This window comes from Equus przewalskii, chromosome 5 (assembly GCF_037783145.1).
Source record: "Equus przewalskii isolate Varuska chromosome 5, EquPr2, whole genome shotgun sequence".
Taxonomy (NCBI): domain Eukaryota; kingdom Metazoa; phylum Chordata; class Mammalia; order Perissodactyla; family Equidae; genus Equus; species Equus przewalskii.
Window position 1 is genome coordinate 8726306 of NC_091835.1, and position 16847 is coordinate 8743152.

The 16847-nt window shown below is 55.1% G+C and overlaps 1 protein-coding gene across 7 annotated transcripts in view; it reads right to left on the bottom strand.

Annotated features, from left to right (window-relative positions):
• Positions 1–1687: 1687 nt before the first annotated feature.
• The window catches only part of PTPRN (protein tyrosine phosphatase receptor type N), a 37422-nt gene continuing 22262 nt past the window's right edge, over positions 1688–16847 (bottom strand). For all 7 annotated transcript variants that reach the window (XM_070619908.1, XM_070619905.1, XM_070619907.1 and 4 more), the window contains 20 exons: positions 14846–14942; positions 13671–13932; positions 13232–13586; positions 12636–12767; positions 12003–12037; positions 11107–11381; positions 10807–10893; positions 10397–10476; positions 10172–10236; positions 9292–9510; positions 8668–8868; positions 8419–8566; positions 8185–8258; positions 7872–7949; positions 7663–7782; positions 6536–6702; positions 3572–3625; positions 2855–2919; positions 2575–2648; positions 1688–2365 (listed from right to left, as the gene is read on the bottom strand). In XM_070619908.1, the coding sequence (XP_070476009.1) occupies positions 2294–2365; positions 2575–2648; positions 2855–2919; positions 3572–3625; positions 6536–6702; positions 7663–7782; positions 7872–7949; positions 8185–8258; positions 8419–8566; positions 8668–8868; positions 9292–9510; positions 10172–10236; positions 10397–10476; positions 10807–10893; positions 11107–11381; positions 12003–12037; positions 12636–12767; positions 13232–13586; positions 13671–13932; positions 14846–14942 (2660 nt within the window). In that variant the 3' untranslated portion in view covers positions 1688–2293. The remainder of the gene's footprint in view (positions 2366–2574; positions 2649–2854; positions 2920–3571; positions 3626–6535; positions 6703–7662; positions 7783–7871; positions 7950–8184; positions 8259–8418; positions 8567–8667; positions 8869–9291; positions 9511–10171; positions 10237–10396; positions 10477–10806; positions 10894–11106; positions 11382–12002; positions 12038–12635; positions 12768–13231; positions 13587–13670; positions 13933–14845; positions 14943–16847) is intronic.

Genomic DNA, 16847 nt, shown 5'->3' on the forward strand with positions numbered 1-16847 from the left:
TACACAGGGACCCAACCCCCAGCACCTCACAGCACGGCTAGAACCGGACTAAGCTGTGAGTTGACTGGAAGCATGAGGAAAGCAGAGAGCAGGGAACACGTGGTGGAAACCTGTAGAAACGTACTCCCAAGGCGCAGAGACGGAGCCCCTCCACAGGTTTCCTTAGCTCAAGGCCTGTGGCCTGTCTCAGAGGCCTGCCCCTCCCAGTGGAGGGCCACAAATCCATCCCACCCAGGGCCCGGGGGCCTCCCCTTCTCTCTCCAGATACCTGCAGAGAAGCCCTTCCAGCCGCTCGGACAAACACCTTCCCATTGTCAAGCAGGGCAGCGTGGCTCCCCACCGACTCTCTTCCATTCCAAGATAAGCCTTTGGCTTCATCTTCAATAGTCAAGGGCCCTGTACTGTATTTTTCTCAAGGTAAGGAAGCAGCCTGCCCTGAAAGGAATTTCAAGCCTTTGTCTTGAGAGACAGAGAATCCCCCGGAAGTTTGTGAAATGGCTGTCTTGCCCACTTCTAGCCTTTGAGATGGCAAACACATGGGAGCTGAGACTCAGCGGAGCCCAGGTGAGGTGCAGGGGGCCCCCGTCTGCTGCTGGCCTCCCCACCACCTGTGCGGGGCAGATGGGATGTGCCCTGTTTTTCATGTGAGGGGACTGCGCCTTGGCAAAGCTAAGTGGTCCTAACTCCCAAGTAGCTCCAGGCCCAAGGCTCTTTGTGCCTCATTTCTACGTCCACCACCTTTGTCCAAGGACGATGCCTCATGACACGCAGGCAAGGGCTCCTCCGGGACCATTCAGGGTGGAGCATTCTGGGAGCTGGGGAATGGGGCAGAGAAAGGGAGAAAGTGGCCCTTGTCCTCAGGTGAACGCCTGTTGTGACATCTCACAGGCCCAGCCTCTGAGTCGAGTTGCCAGGGGTGTTTAGCAAGTTTTGCTCAAGGTGTGGCAGGCTCTTTGCCTGTACCACCTCGTTCAATCCTAACCTCAATGCTGCACGATGCACACTCTTCCTGAGGCCGATTCCTGAGGCCGCAGGGCACAAAGCAGCTGCCCGAGCACCGAGAGGGGAGGCAGTAAGGAGGTTATGCACGCCCGGGTTCGAATCCCCCACCACTTACAAATCATGCTACCTTGGGTGAGTTCTGTGCCACAGCCTGTCTGTCTGTAAAATGGGCTAATAATTGGTAGCATCGTGGTGAAGATTAAACAAGTTAATGTATGTAAAGCACCTTGGAGACCGTCAGACGTGTAGGAAGCAGAGCATAAAAAACTGTGCTGGGGGCCTGCCCGGTGGCGCAGCGGTTAAGTTCGTACCTTCTGCTTATGTGGCCCAGGGTTCACCGGTTCGAATCCCGGGTGCGGGCATGGCACCGCTTGGCAAGCCATGCTATGGTAGCTGTCCCACATATAAAGTGGAGGAAGATGGGCACGGAGGTTAGCTCAGGGCCAGTCTTCCTCAGCAAAAAGAGGAGGATTGGCAGCAGATGTTAGCTCAGGGCTAATCTTCCTGGAAAAAAAAACCCTGCCAGATTGTTATCAGCTACCATTGAAACTCGGGAGCCTGACCCCTAGCCCAGCTCTCCCATCCCACTCTGCGTCTCCTGAGAAACGCAGCGGGGCCCGGCTCCAGACCGAGGCTGGGGCTGGAGTCTGGAAGCAGAGCAGACGGGAACACGTAGGAGTCTGCGTTGCAGCTGCACACACGACACACTTACTTTATTCACATTGATACAAAAGTAGATTTTTCTAGAAATGTTCTCTTGCGCCAGAGGGAGAGAGTTGAGTGACACGAGGTGGGAGGCAGGGGGAGGAGGCCTGCCAGGGGGCAGGAACGGCAGGGACCAGAGTGTGGGTCACGGAGGCAGGACAGTGGGCAGCGGGGGCCCAGAAAGCAGCAAGAGCTGGGTGTGGCGGCCCCTCCACCCTGTTCTGTCCACACTGGAGGATGGGGGCGTCCACACGGACATATTGGGAGCATCCAGAACGGCGGGAGATGGGGGCCAGGGAACTCAGGCGGGAGAAGGATCTGGGTGGAATTGCTGCCAGTAACTTTCCTCTCCTCCTGGCCAGCTGCCAGCTCCCCCGTGGGATGTCTGGCCCTGGCATGCGAGAGGCTGGGCAGGTCTGCCCCTTCCCACTTCCCCTTCCTTACACACTCCTCTCGGAAGGGCTGGACATGCCCAAGAGGGGCCACGGTGGCGGGTGGGGGAGTGAGGAGTGGGTACACAGACAGATGCTCACACAGGCAAAGAGGGAGCAGAGGCTGGGACGGCCACAGAGGGGCCCCAGGCCTCTCACTGGGGCAGGGCCTTGAGGATGGCGTTCACCTCCTCCGCGACAGCTGTCAGGGCAAATTCAAACTGGTCCTGGGGAAGGCAGTGGGAGGAGGGTCATGGGGAGGCTTGGCCTCTGCTCCTGCCCCTGGGGGGCTTTTGGAAGGGGAAGCGGGGGAGGTCGCTTGGGAGAGGAGGGAGTCCTCCTGGGGGAGGTACAGAGACAGGTGGGAGAGCTGGGCTGCTGCTGGCTTCCCTGGTGAAGGATGGCAGCTGGGGTCGGGGCAGGGAGGGACGGTCACCTTAGAGCGGACGAGGCCAGGCCGCTGGTCACGGACATGCTCCAGGGTGGCAGCGATGTCAATCTCCTTCACTCCTGGAGGTGCAGGGGGCACGGGGCTGCTCAGGAGTGTCCAGAGGAGGACAGGACCCAGAAAGCCTGGGGCATCCTGGGGTGGGAGGCTTGGAGGACCGGGCAAACCCTGAGGGTGTGGCAACCAGCCCCTCCACGAGCTCCTGTGACCCTGGGTGCTGGGGAGACTGCTCAGGGCTGGGCTGGGGCACCCTGGGGAAGGGCCTCACCTTTTGCCATGCGGTTCAGTACCATGTCAATGAGGATGTAGGTGCCAGTTCTTCCTGCCCCGTCACTGAAACAGGAGATGGTGACAGGCTCAGCGTGGGACCCAGCAGAAAGGGGGGGGGGGGACAGAGGAGACATGGAGGCATGGGGCCGGGAGCCACTGCTGGAGCCATTAGGGTGGCTTGGGCAGGGCGTGAATGAGCCCAAGGCGAGGGAACAGTCACAGCACCGGGCCTTGAGCGGGAGCCTGTGACCCATGGGGCGCACTTGGGCGGTGGGCCCACCAGAGAGGGGAGCCCTGGCTTAGCCCTGAGGTGGAGGCAGTAGGAGGTCGCGGGAAGGGCCCCTTCCAGGCTCTGGCCAGGCTTTTGCTCAGCAAACTTTTTGTGTAAATGGCCAGAGGATAAATAGTTTCAACTTTGCGGGCCACATATAGTCTCTGTGGCACGTTCTTTTTTTTTCCTTCAACCATTTAAAAATGTAAATACCATTCCTAGCTCATGGGCCATTAAAAAAAAACAGATGGTATGCTGAATTTGGCCCATGGGCTGTAGTTTGCCGGTGTCCAGGGGACAGGCAGGCAGCGTGCATGGGAGACGTGCACAGGGAGCAGGACCAGAGAGAGGGGTGGAATCAGAATGCCCCACTTCAGGGCCCTCTGGCCTGGGCTGTCCAGTCCCCTTCCACCCCCACCCTCTCCCCAGCCCCTCCCCACGCACCTGCAGTGCACAATGATGGGGCAAGAACGGCCCCGGTAACACTTGTTCACCTTCCTGCAACAAAAAACAGGGGTAAGGGCCAGGGCCACCAGCAGAGGGAAAGGGGAACCGAAACCCACACCTGTGGGCCTCACGATCTTCCTTTTCTCCCTTCATGCCCAGGGCAGAGGAGGGAAGAGGGCTGGAGACAGGAGTCAGGGCGGGAAGCAAAGAACCAGAGATGGTCTGGGTGGCCCTGGACTTGCCTGGTGGCTTACGAGCACATGCTCAAGCTATGCACCTGGAACAACTGACTTAACGGCTCTGAGCCTCAGTTTTCTTACCTGTAAAATGGGGATGATAATAATAATAACCTTCTTCTTAGTGTTCTTATCATGGTTACATGAGATAATCTATGTAAAGAATTAAGTGCAAGGTCTGGCACACAGTAGGTGATCAATAAATGGTAGTACTATTAATGACCATATAAAATAATATTAACAGCACCCTCCGCCAGAAGTCTAGGGAGGATAGGCTTTCTGGTGACATCACGAGTGTCAATCTTGCCACATCCCTGCTCTGCTCCTCTGCCCTCCTCTACAACGTCCCAGGCTACAACACCCCCACTCAGGCTCCTCGTGGTCCTCACCCACAGTGAGGTCAGGTAGCCCTAGGCACAAAGTTCCTCTGGCCAGGGGAGGACAACTCCTCATCTCTGAACATTATACTGCTGCCTGTCTCCCCGGACCAGCTTCACCTCAGCACAGGTGCTCTGTAGTTGGGTCATATTCAGACTTGGGGTCCACTTGGACCTCAGACTCCTGTCTGCTGCCCTGACCACAGCTCAGCAAGGAGCAGGGGGTTTCTCCCTCCCTCAGTGGCCCAGTCTAACCTGCCCTTGTCCCTTCTGACTTTCCTGCTTTGAGAGTTACCTGCAGAATTCTGATACCCGCCAATGGACCAGGACTAGGGAAGACTTTCTTAGGGGTCATCAGATTGTTTCAGGAGAAACTGGGAACTTACTGCCCTCCAGCCTGGTCCCCCAGACTTGCAGGGGCCAGGTGACTTGGAGTGGTTTTACAGGAGTCCACACGGGTTTCTAGCACACTGGCTCGTATGTTAGAGGGCTGGGGTTGGAAAGAAGTCACAACAGTGACTCTCAATCATTTAATCGTAATGACAATAAATAGTATTTAGGATTCACTGAACCCTTGCAATGTGCCAGGCACTTAAACTAGATTTGACAGACTTTATCCTAGTGACTCTCGTAACAAAGCCCTAAGGTGTGGGTCCTTGTCCTCATTTCACAGGTAAGGTCACAGAGGGAGATCAAGCAACTTGCTCAGGGTCACTTTCTGAGACTTAAAAAAATTACTTAGCCTTTGGTGGACCTTTGCCAAACTGTATTTATTAAGCAGCAATTAATTTGTCCTGGGTGTCAAAGGTCAACCGAGTTTCCAAAATTCCAGCCTGAAGCAAAGAAACGTAACCTTCTAGCTTACCTGTGCATCTTAAAACAGGCCCGTGCCCTAGGGCTACAGGGAGTCTTTAAATGTGGAAAACAGGAAGTGGTTCTGACACCCCTGGCATCGCTTCTCAGAAGCCTGTGCCTCGGGGCCCAGGGATCCCAGCTAGAAACCATTGTCCTGAGGCTCAGAAACTGTCCCCAGGTCCTCACCGCAGTTCTGCTCCTCTGCTCTCTGCTCAGCGCCTAGAGCCCTCAGGCCCGCCTGACAAGGGGCAGAGAGGCAGCAGGAGCCGGCAGTGTGGGTGAGCCTCTGCCAATTGTGGCAGGCTTCTCAGCCACGTGTGTGGGGAGGGGAAAGGCAGGGGATACTGGAGGCCTGGCCTGCTGGTGCCTCCCATGTCACAACAGGGTAAGTCCCTCAGTTAGCTCCCTGTCCTAGCCCCCACTGAGTCCCCAAGAAGCCAGAGCCTCCTGTACTTCGTGTGATAGGATTTGTCTCCTCCCTGAGTCCCCCCAGCCCCCAGCTCTCCCAGCAGCCTTCGGGGTGGTCTCTGGGCGCACATGTCCCGATTGTCCTGTCCATGAAGCGGCCACACCTGCCAATGATCACTTTTGTGACTATGCAACTGGAGCGAGAATACTAGCTGCAGATCACAAAAATGACACTGGCAGCTGTGAGAGAGAGAAAGAAAGAGAGAGGAGGGAGGGAGAAGGAAGGACAGAGCGGGAGACAGACAGAGGGAGGGAGAGACAGAGACAGAGAGAGGGTGGGACAGAGACAAAGAGAGGCAGAGATACATAGGCAGTGATGGCAGAAGGTGGAGAAAAAGAGGAGAGAGAGAGAGAGAGAAGAATAGACAGAACAAAGGAGAGGTGCAGAGAGGGAGAAATGGAGATAAAGAGAGACAGACTGAGTGAGAGAGAGAGAGAAGAGATGAGCAGGAGAGGAAGGAGGGGGAGAGAGAAGAAGCAGGGAAGGGAGGGAAAGAGAAGGAGAGAAATAAAAATAGAGGCAAAGAGACAGAGAGGGATAAAGAAGGGAGATGGGCAGGAGGGAGGGAGAGAGAGTGAGGGGACACTCAACACAGGGAACGGTGCTGGAGCCCTGGAAGAGCAGGACAGGAGGTAGAGAGGAGGCAGGAGGCAGGGGCCAAGCAGACGGAGAGGAGAGAGGGAGGGAGCTAGATAGAAACAAGGTGAGCCCTTTTGCGGGGAAGGGGGTAATGGAGAAAGAAACACACGCGGACAGGCAGGGAGAAAAAGAGGGCACGAGACAGCAGAAACGGAGCTGGACCAGAGGGCTGGAGGGATGGGCACAGCAAGACAGAGCATCACTCCTGGTTTGGGGGGTCTGGAAGGGGGCAGCTGGAGGTCAGGGGTGGAGGCTCCAGGTCAGGCTAGAGGGTCGGCCTCACAGGACCTGGGGGCCCAGGCGGAGCCAGCGGGCCGGGTGATGGCGGGCCCAGCTCGCGGCCCCCGACTCCTGCGCGGCTCGCTCCGGCGCTCGGGGCGCTCACCTGCGGAAGTCGAGCAGCGGCCGCGTGGAGGCCGGAGTGCCCTCTGCCGGCCAGCTGAGGAAGTGGAACTGCGTGAGCGTGCGCGTCTCCTGGGTCTGCACGTTCTTCAGGTAGAAGCTCCGCACCAGGAAGTCCTCGCACCAGATGTGCTCCGACACCAGGTTCACCTGCGGAGGGTGGCCCGGCCCCAGCACGTCGGGGCCTCTCCACGCCCGCGGGCGCGCGCCTCCCCCCTCCCAATCCTGCCAGCCTCACAGGCCGGTTCAAATTCTAAATCCTCCAGGAAGCTCACCCCACCGCCTGCCCCACCTGTCCCCAAGAATCCCAGCTGTGTGTGTCACCTATCTACTGCTCAGGACAACTGGTGGCTTTTCCATCTAGACGCAACTGTTTTGAGCTTTTTGAGGTGGGAGATTCTCCTTCCTCTTCCTCACAGTCTAGCAAAGTGTCTGTGCCACGCACATCAACTTTGATGAAATTCTCTAATATCTTTATTTGATTTTTTTTTGACCACGAGCAAAACCAATTTAAAAAAAAAATTTAAAGAGTATAGAGTGTTCATCTGATGATGAAAAAATTACTCTGCCGTGCTCATCTGGCAACAAGGAGCTGCCGTTGTGCTCTTAATGTCTCTTGTTTTGGGGGGTGATGGGTCACCTCCCATCTGTCGGGAATCTGTTCCTCCTTCCTCTACTTTGCCTCTGCCCAGTTCGCTCTGCCTATCCTCTCTCCTAATGAAGAAGTTTGTTTCTATTTTACATAAGCAACATATGTGACTGATGGTATTTCTTTCTTTGCTTTGGCCTCCAGGAAGCTCAGAGCTAAGTTAGGCTCAACTAAAGTAGGTCTTGATCTTGGTCTTTGGGTACACTTCTCTTCCCTTTCTCACATACTCTTTATTATCTCAGTTTTGGTGGTTTTATAGTTTTATCTGTACCTTTCATCATGTTCTCTACAAATGCTCTTTGGCCCCAGACTGGATGCACATACGTATATGTATCAATGTATGTGAACATACATATGTATGTGTATGTATGCTTATATAGATACATGTTCCTACATGTTTGAATGGTCCACCATCCACTTTGCCCACTCCCATTGTCCCCTAGCCATGGGGTCCTGCTGACCTCATATACGTGGTACAGGGAGGAGCCCTCATCTGGCCAGTAGCGGTCACATTGCTTGACGCCATCCTCCACCAGTGGGGTCAGCATGACAATAACGGTGCAGCCACTCTCCCACACCATCTAGAGACAGAGACTCTGGTAAGCTCCATTCTCACCTCCATGGGACCTGGCTGGTGCTGGCTGCCCACGAGTGCCCCCAGTGAGCCCACCTGCCAGAAGTCTGCGATGGTATGGGACAGCGGGCCCTGCGTGGCTATGTAGGCTGGCATCCGAGGGTCATGCTCAATCTGGGGGCAGGGAAGACACGTCATGAACCAGAGGGGAAATGCTGCTGTGGAGAGGCTTGCTCACAGGGAGTGGGCCAGGGTCTGGGGGAGCCTGAGAACCCCCATTTCTGCCCTAGGATATCAGGCCCCACCATTCCAAGGCCTCGGGTGATGTGGGGGGTGACCATAAGGAAATGGAGTTTATGGGGGCAGAATCAAAATGAGGCAGAGGTGGATGGAAGTCAGAGCCACTCACGATGGGGCTGGCGTTGATGTAATCGCTCCGAGAAGGGCTGCTCTCCACCTTCAGCTTGATGCGAGCGTGGTCATCTGCACAGACCCGCATCCCACCTCAAATGCCCCTCCAGTCATTCAGGTCCTGGCACATCTGCCTCTCAGCCTGAGCCAGGAGCCCAGCCCTCCCCCCAAGCCCTCCAGAGCTCCCAGCAGAGAGAGGGCTTTGCCAAGCTGGCCAGCAGGACTCACTCACAGGGCAGGAAGTTGGGGTGGCGGTTCTTTTTGACGTTGCCCTCCCCCTGGGCGGTGGCACAGGTGTTGGGCTCGGCCTGGTAGGCACACAGGGCCTGCCACTCCTTGGCCAGGCGGTCCCGGTTCCGCAGGTGGTCCTCCATGTACGCCTGCAGGGACACCCAGCCTGGCTCCGGCCCCCCCCCCACCAGCCCTGCCTCTCCCACCCTCCTGTCCCCTCACCCACTCCGTGCCCAGGCCCTGCCCTGACCAGAATCATGTGTCCCGTGGAGATGTCCATGTTGGCCTGGGCGGGCTCCTCGCACCAGGACGGCGTGCTGCTGTGGGAGCTGGGGCTGGCCTGGGCCGCATCGCTGAACTGGGAGGACACGCTGCTCACCCGAGAAGGCTCGGGCGGACCCTCTGCCCGGGTGAACAGGGACTTTGTGGCCATGTGCTGGCGGCACAGGTCCTGCAGAAGAAGGATGGAGCAGGGGCCAAGGTGACCTGATGCTTTTTCAACAGAGTCCTGCATTCAATTCTGGATCCCTAAGCTCATCCTTGCTTGATTTTGAATGAAGCCCATCTCCTCTGGGGTAGGTCTTCCACGCTGGACCTCATCCTTCTTGGGGCTGTTCTGTTTGAGTAGTACCTGTGACAACCTTAGCTATTACGGAGTGGAACCCCAGGACCCCAGAATCGGAAGAACTTTAGGAACCACCTGCTTCGAATTCCCCCCCATTCAACACCCCTCCTGGGGCTTCTCCAGCCTGGCCTGGACATTCCCAGGGGTGGGCTCACTCCCCACCCAACTCCCCACACTCACCCCACGCAAGACCCAGCCTCCCAAGCCCCTCGACTCCCCTCTCCCCAACGAGCCTCTGGGGCTGCACACCTGGTACTCAAAGGTAGTGTCTCCGTGGGCCCCCTCAGGTCCCAGGGCTGCCAGGCGCTCTTTGTCCCGCTGCCGTGCCTGCTGCCGCACACACAGAGCCACTGCCAGAGCCACTAGCAGCCCGGCCACACCCGCCAGGGCCACCAGAGTGAGCAGCACGGAGCGCATGGGAGAGGTGCTGTGGGCCGCTCGGGGAGGGGCTGCAGCCGCCTCCTCCCTCTGTGGGAACAAGGCTAGAATCAAGGGGGGCAGTGATGGGAGGAGCCTTCAGAGCTGCTCCTCACCCCTGTCCCACGCCACACTCTCTGCTAGGATGCCTCCTGGGGCAAAGCTGGAAGGGCAGGGGCATGGTGGGACAGGCCGAAGGACTCAGACAGACCCAAGACCGTCCTCTCCTTCTCAGTCCCCATTGAACCAACTCAACCATGCTGCACAGCCAGAGACTTAGTGGGTGACCCCACTAGGATTCTTTGCATTTAAAAGTGGATGTAGGGAAGTGGAGAGAGAACACAAGGAATCAGATAGTAGAATGTGAGGCATCAGTGTTGAGTGCAGAATAGAAACATATTCTGAGTTTAATGTCCTTTCTGTGCAAGGTTTCCCCTTGGAATTTAGAGACTTGGCTCCGGAGGGCTATGGGCACTTCAGCTAGCTGTTGCCAAGCGTCCTGCCTCCCTAGAGAAGACTGGTCCTGCAGGGACGAGAGCCACTGGGGCCATCTGCTGGTCAGAAAGGAAACTGCAAGGGGAGGGCTGCTTTGGCGAAGCTGGCGGGGAGCCTGGTAAGTGGTTTCATCTCCAGTTCTGTTGAGTTTGCCTCCATCTCTTGTGGGCAACGTCAGCCCTCTGGGGCTTTGACTGATTCTCCAGTTAGCTCATACCTGTCCCACTCCTGTCTGCAAGATCTGGAGTCCTGTCTGTGCTTCTAGTTCAGACTTCATCAGCCCTGCAGGGAGGACGTAGTTCAGGCTCTCTCCAGCCCCATTTGGTCTCCACCCCATGTCCATATGCCAGGTGGCAGGCAGGGCCCAGGTGGATTGGGAATATTTCAAGAGGAGCCTGGTTATATCTTACTGGGCCTTGGGCCAGGGCCAGGCGGTATTTACCAGCTTGCTGGGCCACATCAGCCAAAGACAGGTTCTGATCATTGTGCCGGATGCGGAAGGTGAGGGCTGGTCCCACCACACTGCCGAATAGGAGTTATGTTACTGCCTCACCCACTGTAGACCCCAGACTCTAAAAGAGAGGCCAGCTCTGGCCCTCTCTCCGTTAGAGGATGGGGCTGGAGCCGATCAGAGATGCCCTACAGCAGCGTTTGGGGCCAGGGAGATACCAGATGGGGCCAGCAGCAGGGCTAGGTGTGTGGCTGTACCTTCAATGCAGCTGAGAGCAGCTGACTGCACCTTGGCCCCTTACCAAGAGCCTGTCTTCCCTTCCTCTCCTGAGCCCTTCCAGCTTCCTCCCCCCTTAAGCTACCTTCTGGTTCCCTGCTGCTCCAGACAGATACAAGCCCCACCTGATGTTGATGAAGCTGCCTGAGGACACGTGCACATGCTCAGCCAGGATCTCCAGCAGCTTCACTCCTGCAGCCAGACTCAGGGGCCTGGAGATAGGGAGCAGGCAAAGCAAGGAAAGTGGGGACCCTCTTGGCCACTTTCTGGAAACAGGACACCTCCAGGGGTGCAGAGCAGCCCACTCCTCTCCCCCCTACCTCCGTCTACTCCAAATCTGGATTCCTGCTCTCTATGCTTCCTGCCAGGCAGGCCAGCTCGACCCCCCAGGGGAATGGATGGCTTCCCCAGGCTGGAGCCCTTACTTCTGGTCCGTGACAATGTAGCCATACTCCTCCGCTGACGGCCGAGCTGAGGGCTGCCCTGCCACCGTGGGCTGGCTGTGGCCCAGTGGACTTTTCTTCTCCAGCAGGACAGGTGTGGCAGGGGGGACAGCAGCTTTGAGGGGCTCAGAGGATCCAGAGGTAGGCACCTGCTGGGCTTTATCGGAGGCGGGGCTGGCAGTGGGGTATCCAGGCAGGGAGGGCGTGGGGGGCGGAGGCTCCGCCGTGTCTCCACCCTGCACCTGCTCCTCCATTGTCTGTTTAGAAGAGAGGATGGAGGTGTGGTCTCTGGGCAGTGGAGGGACTGGGGGACTGGGGGTCCACACCCTGGACTCTGAGCTCCCTACAGAGAGCTCAGGACTTATTTCTTTCTACCCCCAGGACCCAGGGCAGCGCTGGGCATAGAGAGGGCACCGAAAAAGGTGAGCCAAGTGGGTGAATGAATGAATAAGGATTGGATGAGTGGAACATGGTGGGTAACAATCCACAAGACAGGGTTGGAGTGGGGAGAACCTCTGGAGTGAGGGAAGCTGGGGTGAGGGTGGAAGATGAATGGTAGGCAGCGGCTTTAGACTTGTTTAGCCACAAAATCTTGGAAGTTCAACATGTGGAGCAGATAGAGCTCCTCAGGCTACAGGGGGCACAGTCTGAAATGATCATAGTGATCAAAGCAGAGTCGAGAATTCTGGCTTCTAGAACCAGCTCTGCCATCAACTTGTGGCAAGACTTAGGCAATGACTCGCTGTCTCTGTGCCTTGGTTTCTCCAAATTGAGGGGTTGGAGGATACTGATTCTGGGTCCTGATCCTGAGGTCTAGATTTCGGCAAGGGGCTTTGCTGCCACAGGGCACTATGGGTCAGGGAGGTGCAGGAACTCACTTTCTTGATGTCAGCTCCAACGTTTAGAAGCCCTCCTGCAGAGACAGGTAAACAAGACTCTGGGCAAAGGGCCAAGGCCAAGGTCCACTCAGCACAAGTGGGAGGAAGGGCCAGAGGCCCTGAACCTGTTCCATCTGCTGTGGCCTCTTTCCCCTTAGTTAGTGACCAAGACCCTGTCATTGGTCTTATCCTCAGCATGGCCTCATGCCTCGGTGCTTCTGCCTTATAATCCATTGTTTTACTAACTTTTCCCTTTGTCATTGGCCAAACCTCTCAAAGCTATTCTTTGATCAGTCCTCCCTCTACGGATCAATTATTGGCTTCTCCTTGGCATTGGTCACCCTTCCTTAGATCCTCATTATCATCCACCCACCCTTCTGGGTGCCTCCTGATCTCTGTTGGCTTCTTTTCCCATTACTTCCACCCTCCAGTCCTTTCTTGGTCTAACTCCTCAGCTCATCATTGCATCCTTTTCCTCTCCTCCCTTTGTTGGCAATGACCTCATGTCTCAAAAGAACTCCCTTCCCCCGACCCTGACCCTTCCTCTCTAGGCTGCTCCTTGTGGTCTTGAGAGGTGGGGCAAGAAGCCTTCGTGAAGCTGGTAGGTGCTAGTCTCTCTGTCTGGACACTCACCCAGATTTCGTCCTGAGCCCTTGGGCAGGAGCTGCAGCAGAGTCGAGAGGGTGGAGAGCTGCTCAGGGGTCAGCTGACGCAGCTCCACCCCATAGCCTGCCAGCACAGCTGCCAGCCTCTGCAGAGTCACATCTGCTGGGAGCCAGACACAGAGCTTAGGGCTGGTGGCGATGCAGATGGGTGAGTTGGGGGTTAGGGATACTAGCACATTCAAGAGCTTCTTCTCAAACACTAGGACATTGATGCCCTCCCTTTCCAGCCCTTGTCCACACTTTAGGAGAAAGGCCTTCCTGGGGCCAAGACCAAACTTCAGGCCCACCGTGGACATCTTGACTCTCCATCTGAAGAAGAGTTACATCAGCTCCACCCGCCCCACCCCCACCACCCGCCCCACCACACACACACACACACACACACACACACACACACACACACACACGCTGCCTACTCAGTGCCTGGCATAGATCAGGTTGTCAACAGACATTAGTTAAATGTATGAATGACTTTAAGGACAAATTAACAAATGCATGGATAGCTAGGAAGGAGCCCCAGCAGCAGCCCCGACGGGCAGGAGTGGATGCTGAAGACCCTGTTACCTGGCTGCTCTGCTGGGGAAGGAGGCCTCTCCCCGTGACCCTCCAGTCCATCCTCCTCATAGCCCTCTGAGGAGTCCTCTGCCCGGCTGCTGCCCCCTTGCTCTGGCAGCCTTGGTGCCCTGGCCCTGCTGGGCACTGGCGACTCCTGGGCCAGGTAGAGCAGCCCTGACTCCTGGAAAAGCTGAGCAGGTGAAGGCCCTGGAGGGTCCCCATAGGAGTGGCCAGGGTGAGCCCCAAACATGCCCTTGGAGGCAGTTCTGCTGAAAAGGGCAGGGGGTTCGGCCTTGGGCAGGGGGCCGACACTGACCATCCCTGGGGAACTCTCGGAACCCCGGGAGCCATCACGGGAGCCAAACTGTGGGAAACCAGAGATCCGGGTAAGAGCAGACATCAGGACTGGGGGAATGGGGTGGAGGCGGGGCAAGTGTCCAGGGCTCACCTGATGGAACAGGTAGGGCTGCAGCAGGGCAGGTTCATAACTCAGGGCAGGGTGAGGGGGCTGCGGGGGCAGCAGCAGATGCTCCAAGAGAGGGGGCAACAGCTCAGCCTGCAGAGGGGACAGGGGGGAGCCCGCCCCAGCTCCACCCCCGCCCACTGGAGGTCGAGGAAGCCGGTGCTGGGCAACAGGGGCGGAGCCAGTGGGGATGCCTTGTAAAAGCAGCTCCCCCGTGGGACCCGGTCTCCTGGGCACCAAGCCAGATCTGGAGAGGAAAGCAAAACGCGTGTGTGTGTGTGTGTGTGTGTTGGTTGTGTGGGACAACAGCATAAGGAGTCTACGAGGCAGAGATGGTGAGGCATGCTCAGCAGTTTAGAGTAAGTCTGACTTCTCAAGAAGTGAGTTAGCCTCAGGGGAGGAGAAAACAGCACAGGGAAGGGCCATAGGGCCAAGCCTAGGGCAGAGGCCATCGTCTTACTGGTAAGCATGCCTGGGTCCCTGCAACAGCGGCAGAGGCTAGGGAAGTGTGAGACCGGGGATGGAGGGGGAAAGAATGGGGGCAGAGGAAGGCACCTGGGAAACTCTCTAGATGAACAGTGGCTGCAGCTTGCCCTGTTGCCCCTGTGTGAATGTCCCCACACCTGGCTCTCCAAGTATACATTTAAACCCTCAATACTGTGCCCTCTTTCTCTGCCCCCAACACTTCATTCTGCCTTCTTCATCCTGGTGTCATTGTCTGAGCCCCATGGCCCTCATTTACTTTCCCCTGCTTTACAGGAAACTGAACAATGCCTTCAGAGGCCCTAACCACGAAAAGATGATGGCATCTTCTGCCACAGGCAATTCCACATAGTAACGAAACTGAACTTCAAACAACTTCAGTCCAGCACAACTCTAATTTGTCCCATGATGACTACTTTGATGCTTCTTTTAAAATATCAAATGTCCAAGTTTTTCAAAACATTTTTTTAATACCTCTGTTTTGCTGGATCCCCAGGGATGAACTCAGCTCCTGCTGGGCGTGTGAGCACATCAGAGGACCAGTCCTGAACCTCTTTTACCAGCACTTCAGCCGGCTGACCTTGGTGCCCACTTCCCTCCCCCTTCCCTCTGTCCATCAGGAAGACCACAGACCCACCAGCCTTGCCATGCTAGAGTTGTTGAGAGAGGATGCCTACCTGTCCCTTGGATGGGGCTCCGTGGGGCGAAGCCTGGGGATGCGTTCCATCTCCTGGGAGATCACATACTGGGTGAGGTCATCGTGCCAGGACAATCCTGCCAAGGGACAGGATAGGGTGAGCTTGGCTTGGGACAGTCTGAGGGCCCAGGGGGGGATCAAGACAGGGAGCAGTGGCCATCAAAACTGCACTCCAGACCCTGCAGTGTGTGGAGTTTAGCAGAGCGGAGGGGCAGTGGAGGGGGTCTGGAGACCTGGTGGGTGATCTGAGCTGTCCTCTTCTGACCCTCAGGTACAGGTTTTGGAGTCAGACTGCCTCCGGTCAGACTGGATTTGAATCCTCTGCCATTTGGCAGAGTCACACACTAATTGTGTGACTTTGGGCAAATTGCTGAACCTATCTGAGCCTCAATTCTCTCATCTGTAAAATAGGAGTTTATACCTCCTAAGATGGTTGTGATAATTAAAATAACACAATATAAAATGGTTAGAACAGGACCTGTCCCATAGTGAACTTTAAATAGCCACTATTATTATTATCATCATAATTACTATTCCTCTTCTTGTTTATCCTGAGCCTTAGTTTTCTTTAATTGTGAAGTGGGAATAATACATATTTCATGGGGTTGTTGTGAAGATCAAGTGCAATCAGAGAAATGAAAGTGCTTAGGAAACTCTAAAGCACTAAACACGCTTTAAATATTCTCCATCGTCATCATCCTCACCATCATCAGCAGCATCATCTCTCCTGAAGCGGATCTCCTCTTTGACCCTTTCCCTTCATGTAACTGCTCTCAGGAAAGGTCAGTCTATTCTAAAGGAATAATCTCTCGCTCTCCACTCCTATTCCTTCTTCCCTGCTTCTGGATTAATAGTCTACACTGCTCTCAACTCATATTCTGGGATCCACTGGCATCCATACCTACCTTCTTGCCTACTGGCATTAGATGATCTATCTGTGTTCCTATTTAAGGCCAATTCCTCCACTTGGGCATTAGATTTCATCCTCTATTACCTACTCAAGAACATCTTCCCCACAATTCTCTCCTACTTGCTACATCATCGTTTTTTTCCTGTTCTCTACTGAATTATTCCCAAACATGATGCAATTTCCTCCATCTTAAAAAAATACTACTTGACCCCTCATTCCTCTCCAGCTATCATCTCATTTCTTTGTTTTCTTTGTAGCAAGACTCCTTGAAAGTGTTATCTCTACTGGCTGTATACAATTCCTTTCCTCCCATTCCCTCTTAATCCACTCTTCAGGATTTTATTCCCAACTATTCTACCAAAATTGCTTTCACTGAGATCACCAGTGACTTCTGCATATCTAAATCCAGTGGTCAATTCTCAGATCTCATCCTTCTTAACCTACCATCATCATTTGACCCCATCGATCACTCCTTCTTCCATGACACACTTCCACTTGGCTTCTAGGACACCAAACACTCTTGTTTTTCCTCTTACCTCACTGGCTCCCCCTTCTCAGTCTCCTTTATTGGTTTCTCGTCTTGTCCTTGTCCTCTTAATATTAGAATTCGCTAGGGCTCTTATTCATATACACTCAATCCTTTGGTTATTTCATCCACCTCATGAGTTTAATTACCTTCTATATGCCACAGAATTCCAAATTTATATCTCCACTTCAGACCTCTCTTTCAAGATCCATTCTCATATACCAAACTTCCCACTCTACTTGAATGGATATCTTAAGCTCAATATATTAAAAACTGAAACCCCCTCCCCCAAGGTGATCCTTCTGTACAGCTGATGATATCTCCATCAATCCAGTTGTTCAGGCAATAAAACCTGGGTGTCATCCTTGACTCCTCTCTTTCTTTCACAGCCATATCCAATATTTCACAACATCGTGTTCACTACCTCAAAAATACATGTATAATTCTGTCATTCCTCACTACCTTCCTGCAAGAACCCTGGTCTACACCACATTCATCTCTTACCTGAGTTATTATGGTAGCTTTTAATGGTCTCCTGCTTCTACC